This window comes from Oncorhynchus gorbuscha, linkage group LG06 (assembly GCF_021184085.1).
Source record: "Oncorhynchus gorbuscha isolate QuinsamMale2020 ecotype Even-year linkage group LG06, OgorEven_v1.0, whole genome shotgun sequence".
Taxonomy (NCBI): Eukaryota; Metazoa; Chordata; class Actinopteri; order Salmoniformes; family Salmonidae; genus Oncorhynchus; species Oncorhynchus gorbuscha.
Genome location: NC_060178.1, coordinates 74,011,416 through 74,021,000, shown reverse-complemented (window position 1 = coordinate 74,021,000; position 9,585 = coordinate 74,011,416). Strand labels below are relative to the sequence as shown.

The 9,585-nt window shown below is 40.7% G+C and overlaps 1 protein-coding gene across 1 annotated transcript in view; it reads right to left on the bottom strand.

Annotated features, from left to right (window-relative positions):
* Nucleotides 1-4,224: 4,224 nt before the first annotated feature.
* LOC124037251 (inactive phospholipase D5-like) overlaps nucleotides 4,225-9,585 on the bottom strand; it is a 117,501-nt gene continuing 112,140 nt past the window's right edge. The window contains exons 5-10 of the mRNA XM_046351930.1: nucleotides 8,997-9,121; nucleotides 7,382-7,579; nucleotides 6,312-6,448; nucleotides 5,960-6,125; nucleotides 5,653-5,743; nucleotides 4,225-5,453 (exon numbers count right to left, since the gene is read on the bottom strand). Of these exons, the coding sequence (XP_046207886.1) occupies nucleotides 5,179-5,453; nucleotides 5,653-5,743; nucleotides 5,960-6,125; nucleotides 6,312-6,448; nucleotides 7,382-7,579; nucleotides 8,997-9,121 (992 nt within the window). The 3' untranslated portion in view covers nucleotides 4,225-5,178. The remainder of the gene's footprint in view (nucleotides 5,454-5,652; nucleotides 5,744-5,959; nucleotides 6,126-6,311; nucleotides 6,449-7,381; nucleotides 7,580-8,996; nucleotides 9,122-9,585) is intronic.

Here is a 9,585-nt window from a genome sequence, read left to right as displayed (position 1 = left end):
GTATTTTAAGTATCAGCTAGAAACATCATGTTATATGCTGTGTTTGTGTGCTAGTCAGAACTAGGAAACTCGTAAATGTCCGACTTGCAACCAGTTAGCAAGTCTGACATTTCAGAGTTTCCTAGTTCCGACTTGCATGTGAACACGGCAATAGTAATATGTCAGTCGATAACGTGGCACGCAACCATTGGTTGATGTATGCAACGTCTGAGCAGGGGAACCTGACCATTCTCTATATAATGGATGAGATAGTCCATCCTAACAATGGGAGACGTTGTTGCAAAGGCGGAAAAGGCAGGTGGGAGGAGGTGAGATCAGGTGGGAACAGGTCGGAACATTCTAGCCAATGAGAGGCCAGATATGCGTGTGAATCAACAACTGCGATATAAAATAGTTTTTCTTGAAAAAAATATAAAAAATAGTTGCCGAGATGCCACGTGCGTCTAAACTGGGTACCAGTCTCTTAAACTAATCCACTCCCTGTACTCCATGTCATGTGCCAAAGCAATAACCAATAGTGGAATGTTAGCTTAAGAGACTGGTACTCAGACTAACATGCATCCACTTATATCAGTATATTTGTAACAACCTAAACATTACGAAACTTCTGTTCGATCAAATAACCCTCACTCAGCAAATTAGCAATACAAATTTCAGTTGACCAAATCCGGCACTCTCTCATAGACCTCCTCGCCCACTTGTTCTGTGTAGACAGATTTTGACGGAAGTGGAGCCTCTCACTTTGCCTCTTCCTCTCTGGCGGTAATCAGTCTGCTAATTACGAGGCTACTGAGCTCCCTCTATGCCTGAATAGGGTGATTGAGTCAGTATACTTAGCCTAGTTTCATGATTGAGAGCCCTCACCATCCCCACTCTTGAGATAGGGTTAATTAGTTCATAGGTTAAACCCCCACAGTTTAAATCACAAGTAATCTGAAATGGATAGTCACTGAGGTTGGACTGGACAGTGACATGTACAGGCTCTGAATAAAACCACAATACAATGTCAGAACATTTTTTATTAAGAGTACAAATTAAAAGTATCAATTAGATACAGGCATCAACAAGGTTATACAATAAATATACATTCCTTTTGTATTTTGAAATTCTATCATTTTAAAAGAAGGCTCTGTCTATTGTACTATACAGTTCATAAAGGCAGGGCATACAAGGAGTGAGTATGCCAAAATTGAGCAAAATAGATGCAAAACAGAGATAGCGTAATGTACACTGATTGGACAAAATATTATGAACACCTGTTCTTTCCGTGACAGACTGACCAGGTTAATCCAGGTTAAAGCTATGATCCCTTATTGATTTCACTTGTTAAATCCACTTCAATTGGTGTAGATGAAGGGGAGGAGACAGGTTAAATAAGGATTTTTAAACCTTGAGACAATTGAGACAGGGATTGTGTATGTGTACCATTCAGGGGCTGAATGGGCAAGATAAAATATTTAAGTGCCTTTGAATGGGGTATGGTAGTAGGTGCCAGGCACACCGGTTTGTGTCGAGAACTGTTACGCTGCTGGGTATTTCACGCACAACAGTTTCCCGTGTGTATCAAGAATGGTCCACCACCCAAAGGACATCCAGCCAACTTGACATAACTGTGGGAAGCATTGGAGTCAACATGGCCCAGCAGCCCTGTGGAACGCTTCGTGGGGCCGAGGTGTGCAACTCAATATTAGGAAGGAGTTCTTAATATTTTGTACACTCAGTGTATAATCAATTGGTGGGACATATTGTCCTCCAGAGGGCAGTAATTGTACTGTAATAGACGGTAGTCAAATTAACGTCTTCAATGTTGTGATGTGATGCAATGTGCTTTGGAATGAACTCTGTGGTCACCTTGACCACATTGGTATCCTTCCAATTAATATTTTAATATTACAATCATACATTTAATGAACAGATTTACCAGTCAGTAGTAGCCTATGACATGTTGGCCTACTGTGGATTTACCAATCTAATGTAACATCTTGAGAAAACAACACAAGAGACAATTCTAATCAAATGTAGGACATCTGTCTAATCCACAATTGATTATTTCAGACATCTTTTGTGCCTGTTTGCAGGTAAGAGAAATAGCCTTTCCTCAAACTAACTCTAGGTGGCAACAGTTAGTCAGGGGCAGTTTATCGATTGTATCTGGGACTCACCCCAAATTTGGTTTGCGAGAGATCTGTTCTTAATGGGTTCGATGTATAGGTTAGTAAATGTAATTCGCTTTGGATAAGAGCGTCTGTTAAATGAAATAATATGTCAATGTTAATCCCAGCATTGCTACATCAAGAGTAATACAGTGACTGAAGATTTGTCAGCAATAACTGAAAAAAAAGTGACAAAGAGCACCCCAAACAGTCAATATTGAGGTACTCTTTAAACAATATTCAAAATAGCCCACTCTGGACTGTTGCACCAAAAGCAGTCAGATGCCTTTGACATAGTTAAAGGTTAAATTGTTGTACATATATTTACTCTCAGATTAAACTATTTTAAGAACATTGTCTGGCACAAGTGCAGTGTACATCATAGATGTTTGTTAATGCTACATTTATGTTCTGGTTAACACTGACAAAATATTTTCAGGAAGTACATTGTTATTTTTTCAGTCTACTATTAATATTTTTCCTGTATCAGAATAGGTACAGATATAAAAGAACCCCAATGAAAACAGAATATGTGCAAAGAGAACCGTCTGTAACCACACATGACTGTAAGTCGCTTTGGATAAAAGCGTCTGCTAAATGGCATATATTATTATTATTATATTATTCTCCCATTATATTACTGTAAAAAGGCAATGAAAATACAGATATAAGACATTACAATGAATATAAGTATAATGCCCATCAACCACCACAGATAGGCTATTACATACAGAATGTGTTCATTGGCGTGACATAATCATAAACAGATGTTAACAACTCCTGTAGTTGATCATCTTTTATGATCAGGTGCAAAGCTTGTATCATGCGGGTGATGAGATTCTGTGGTTATTTTCTCTGTCAGTGTTAAGTTAAGCAATGCATGCGGTCTTATTTCAAAACATGTCCTTTAGGGGAAACTGGAAATGGTGTCTAGCAGTCTTTAAAAATTCATGATATTGATCTGATCCCCTCCAACAACTGTTTTTTCAATATCTGGTAAATAAGTCAACATCTGCTTCCAAAGAGAGCTACAGTTGTACCACTGGTTAGACACCTTTATCCAGCTGAGTTATACCAGAAAGAAACCCAATTATCCATGAAGAACTTGGGAATCAATTACCAATATTCCATTAGGTAAAATCATTGTCTAGTCTTGTAACTTGACCAAACGAATACCTTAGACCTTAAATGGCAGCTCAGCACCTTCCAATGTTAGTGTGCTATCGACCTCTGTTGCTGTTTCTCTGTTTATTATATGACAGCACATGACAGTGGTATGGTAGCATATCCATTTACAAACTAAGTAAAGCCCAGGGAAGTTTTGTTTCTGTAGTGGTGGTTTTCAATACTTTCCAATATAATCAAGAAAGCAAGATACCTTTTTACAGAAATGTAAATTTCATGAAAAATTCAGTAATAGATCAATTTCTTGATCATGTTAAAACAACACTGTTACGGATACAGTTATCCTGTGTGTGTGTATCCTGTGTGTGTGTTTCTTTTCTCTCCTTCTCCCCTCACAGGTGAAAATCATCACTCCCCAATCAGTCAACAATCAATCATCAATCAGAAGACACACCTCCTATTTCCTGACCTATCACAGTTCCTTCCCCATGGTTTAAAAACCCCATCATTTGTTTGTTCAAAAGCTCAGCTCAGCTCAATCTCTCTGTAAATGCCATGTCTGTAGGTCTCTGTGTTTCACTCTCGCTTTGTCTTAAACCTCTCTTTTGTATAAGCACCTCATAGCACTTTGTCATCACCTGTGAGTATTGTTTTTGGTTATGGTGTTTGTTTGTTTGCTGGTGGGAAAAGGGGAAACCAAGACAAGTCGCCCATGGGCATACACTACCCGTAGGTGAACTTTGTTAAATACACTAGTTAGAACTGGGCGGACCACCCACTGTATTTTTGGTTAGTTAGTTAGCTGTTGTTAAAGTAGGCTAGTCTAGCTTAGGGGTGTGTTTTTGTATATTTATTGTTTCTTTCCTTGGGTCCAGCTCAGCCCCTTTTCCTGCCCCCCCCCCCATTACCGTGTGTTTATAAATAAACCTAGAGTTTGACGGTAGATTTCTGTTGTCGTGGTTATTTCGTGCACACTTTTACTTTGTCACAATAATAATTTGCATGAGTTATGTTACGGGTCTCATTACCATCCCCCCTAGACTGTCGGGCCAAAAGGGATTCGTAACAAACACAATAGGCCTAAAGTTCTATTAAAAGTTGAATACATATCTATTTCTACCCTTTTGAGTGTTTCCAACAAAGACAATATACAGAATAGAATAAAATATGCAACATTTATTTTCATCTTAAAATTGGTTAATGTATCATAATCCTGGAAATTGAGTTAAGATTCCGAGATCAACCCCTGGCATGGTGATATTAAACATAATCAAGTATACAGTCTAGTTGAGACCAAAACAGGATTTTAGATGCAATACCAAAATAGATTGATGCCAATGGGGCATAATTGTCTGTACTCTGCAACAATAAACACCTGAAAGATGTCAGTAGCTTATGAGTCAGATGAGATCTAGACAGGCAGTTGTCTGTTGTTTTCCCATTTGCTTCATTTGATAAGCTGTTGTCCAAGTGACAAATGGCACCTGTTGATTTGGTCGAGGCTGGAGGAATTCTGCACTTTAAAAACAAATATTGAAGACACAAGGTAAACATCCTTGGAGTATAGATTTGTATAGGATATACTGTATCTCCACACTACTGTCCATGCTGCTCCAACCGTGTTTTGGTCAGAGAGGGTTTTAAAGGCTGTGATAAATTATGACATTATTGGTAAAAATTGATTAAACAATTAACTATATTTAGGTTTGGCAATCAATAGAAAATATATTTATTTCATCAGTTCCCTGCCCATGTCTTAGAGGATGAAATAAACAGAAGACGTGATAGAAAACAAATATTACCTAAAAACAAGTTGTAAATTGTATCCGATTTCAGCATTCAAATAGTTATTTTTCTCTTAAAGCATAAAAGTCTTGTAACACACCACATGTCTTTGGAGTCAGAAGGAGCCATTGGGACTCTCCTGACTCCCGCTGCTCTCTGGTGGTTGAGTGATTTTGAGATGTGCCAGTTGGTTGAGCTGGTGCTTGTTGCAGACTGGGATCTTGTTAGCCTGCAGGCTCATGGTGTGGCGTGAATACCAGTCCCGCTGGAATGCAGCCCTCACCTGTTCCACCAACGTTGAGTTCCTCTCCTTCAGCCCCTCTGCCTGACTGATCACCATGCCTGCTCCAGCGTTGAACATAAACTCATTCCCCACCCAGTCAAAGTTCCCTATGGGACAACAGACACCCGCCAAAGCATTAATCAGAAATGTAGATTAAAAAGTACTAGCCAAAGAGTCAATCCACCTCACAAGCAAACTAATCAACCCACCAACCAGTGACAGGCCAATAATTGAATAAACAAATCAATCATTCGTTCATTCGAAAAATACATATTAGTCATCTGAAACTCATGGAAGTAAACTCGCCTATGTACACAGCACTGTCTGTCACTATGAATCTGTTATGGTTGATTCCCTGTAGCGTGCCATCTCTCTGCTCCCTGGTGCTGAAGAACTTCTGCACAAAACACACAGAAGGACTGGCTTAGCAGTAGTGATGAATATGTTTTACACGATATACAGCACATGAGGTTTGCAGGTACAGTAGAGATTATAATATAGGTATGACGTGCCTGAAAACAAAGGCATGATGAGTGATGTTATACAGTTTGTATCCAGTTAATGAGGATGTAGGGGTGTGGTGTCCAATAATGTATTGTAGGTGCACACTCACAGCCTCCAGTGAACAGTTAGGGAGCTCCATACACAAGGTCTTCAGGGACCACACAAAGTTAAAGGTCAGGGGGTGTGTCTGCTCCCAGCAGCTTACTAACAGACGCACTTTGATGTTTCTCAGGATCAAGGCCTCCCGAAGCATCCCATCTATACTTGACCAGTATCTGTCCAGGTAACAAAGAGTTACAAACACTTATCTCTTTGGTAATGACTGGTAATTATACACACAGTTACACAGTTTTATCCTATCAGTTTCATTCTATCAGTTATCATTGTGTTGTATAAATGGGCATGTGATACAATGCTAACAATAAGATTATCAGTTGCTGTCAGTGTTACAGATTGCTCACCTGTGAGAATTCCTGTTAGTGAGAGGCAGGTAGTCTGTAATGGATATGTAGATGAACTTCTTGGCCTTTTGGATCACATAGGATATGGCGTCGAGGTCTCTGGTCCTGTCTTTAGGGCAGAAGACATCTGGAGAGCTCTGCCACAAGATGATAACAGATACTTAAAATCAGTGGAGAGTAGAGAACTGAGGTCTTCATGTCAATGCCAGGGCTATATACTGTGGATGCAATCAATCATTGTCATTGTCGTCATCATCATCACCACACCTCTTGGAGCATATCTTTGTCACAGCCTCTCTAAGAGTAAAAACTATGATTTCTAAAGAGGTCATTAGTATTCGAACAGCAGCGTTACCTTCTCTCTTACTGGTATCTCCCTAGAACTGATCCTGTCTCTATGTTATTTATTTCTTGATATGTCTCATCCCCCTCTCTGTGTGTAAGCAGAATGTGTGTGTGATGAGAACAATGACAGATCACGGTTCACATGGATTGTTATCAATAGCGCCAATGATTGACGCTTCCTCTGCATTTCAGAAATGTTAATGGACATGAAGCGATGGGCAAGCCTGATTTATAGCGAGCCAACCACATGGTTTCTGTTGGAAGCAATGCCATCGTTCATCCAGTCAGCATACATAAAACATGAACTGATGAGTTATAGCGAGCTGTATTAGAAATTGCTTTTAAGCGTCACCTCTCTTGAAAGTTATTACAACTGTGGGAGGACGTTGAAAATATTTACATCATATCAGGACTAATAAAAAGGTTGGAGCCAAGAAAAGTCTTCGCCAGGCAAATTAGTATCCATAAATATTGGCAATTTCTTATTGCGAGCAAGAAAAACCCCACAGAATTCCTAATCTCAGAACGGTATTAATTAATTGAATATAAAGATGAGCTTGTCTCTCAGAATGATAAAACAAACATTGATACATTAGTAACGGCATGAGTTTTTCCCTGACTATGTAACCAGACATGGAAAAACTCAAGGCCCTTGTTATAAGGTCATATTGTAAGGACAAACTCCTAGCCTTAAGTGTAAAGCCATGGGTGAGAATGTCACTCACAGAGAGAAAGACATCAGCCTTGGTGTTGTTGAAGAGAAGTGGGAGGTTTTCATCTTTGTTCCACAGGGCACTCAGCCTCTTGGACCAGATGGACGGTACAAAGTCCTTATACTGCAGCTGCCAGTAGAGGTTGAATACCCTGTGCAGGTCCAGTGCCAGACAACTACAGTTGTAGATGATGATCCCCAGTTCTTTCATCTAAGAGACAACAAAGCAACAACACAGATGTTGTAAGATGTTAGCACGTGCCCCACAGAACTTCACCCACACCCAACTTTACCCTTTCTCCACCCATCTCCTCTTCTTCTCCCTTCCCCCTTTCTCCACCCATCTCCTCTTCTTCTCCCTTCCCCCTTTCTCCACCCATCTCCTCTTCTTCTCCCTTCCCCCTTTCTCCACCCATCTCCTCTTCTCCCTTCCCCCTTTCTCCACCCATCTCCTCTTCTTCTCCCTTCCCCCTTTCTCCACCCATCTCCTCTTCTCCCTTCCCCCTTTCTCCACCCATCTCCTCTTCTTCTCCCTTCCCCCTTTCTCCACCCATCTCCTCTTCTTCTCCCTTCCCCCTTTCTCCACCCATCTCCTCTTCTCCCTTCCCCCTTTCTCCACCCATCTCCCCTTCTTCTCCCTTCTCCCTTTCTCCACCCATCTCCTCTTCTTCTCCCTTCCCCCTTTCTCCACCCATCTCATCTTCTTCTCCCTTCCCCCTTTCTCCACCCATCTCCTCTTCTTCTCCCTTCCCCCTTTCTCCACCCATCTCCTCTTCTTCCCTTCCCCCTTTCTCCACCCATCTCCTCTTCTTCTCCCTTCCCCCTTTCTCCACCCATCTCCTCTTCTTCTCCCTTCCCCCTTTCTCCTTTATTTCCATTTCCACTCTGTCCTCTCCTTCCTCCTACTCCCCACACTTCCATTTACCCTTCTCCCTTGTTCTTGTCTCCCCTCCACAGCTCAGTGCATCTAGCCCCTTCAGCCCTGACCCCTCCCATCCTCTCCTACCCTCTTCTGGCCCTGGACAAGGCAAATAGTCCTCCAGGCACTTCCAATCACCAGGCTTCTCCTATCCCCTCTCACAACTGGGTTTTTCAAGTGATGCCCTTTTCAAGCAAGGGTTTATTTCAGAGAAGTGCTAAAGATAGACAGGCTAGGTACAGTGAATGGGGTCACACTTTAATGAACCGTTGTACTTTTCCAGCTTTGAGCAGCACATGAAAGAATGTCCACATTTCCTTTTTGTCCCTACTCAATTAATTCAGTTTTCTGCCAACTATAAGGTTGCATTTGTTTCCTATTCAGTATGCTTGTGCAACCTGAGCCAATTAATGTATGCTGTTCTCCTAGGGTAAATAGCAGTGTTTGAATAAATATTTATTGCTGAGTCATGGGACAAATCACCAGAGAAGATGGCTGTACACAATGGCCTCAACATACCTGTCAAATATCAGAACTAAAAATCAAACAGTGTACACAATTGGTTGGTAAAAGGGTTTACGTAATCAAGGTATGGAACAAAGTCAAGATGAGGTGTACTCATAGGTGGTCTCATTGAATTGGGTAAAAATGTTACAGAAATATCCACAGGTACACTAGGTGAAATAATGCAGTGAATATACTAAGATACCGTGGACAGTGATCGCCAGTCCATGGTGGCACTGCCGATGTAGATGTGCTTCCTGTCCACCACCCAGAAAGAAGAGTGCAGGAAGCCTTTGGTCAGGGCCGTCATGTTAATGTAGTGCACCTCACCTACACAGGTGGGAAAAGACACAGAAAATGACGGAGATAGAAATCTCAGCATTTGATGTATTTTAGTATTGTGTGTAAGATGGGAGCCATGATGTAACATCCCTCCTCGAGGTAAGTGTCAAGACCATATGAATGCGCTGCAATAAAAGTAATTTCCACAATCAATAGTAATGATATACACATTTATTTTCTATAAAAAGTGGCGATATACAGTACAAGTTCAAGTTTGGACACATCTACTGATTCAAGGGTTTTTCTTTATTTGGACTATTTTCTACATTGTAGAATAATAGTGAAGACTTCAAAACTATGAAATAACACATTTGAATCATGTAGTAACCAAAAAAGTGTAAAACAAATCAAAATATATTTGATATTTGATATTCTTCAAAATAGCCACCCTTTGCCTTGATAACAGTTTTGCACAGTCTTGTGATTCTCTCAACCAGCTTTGCATGGAATGC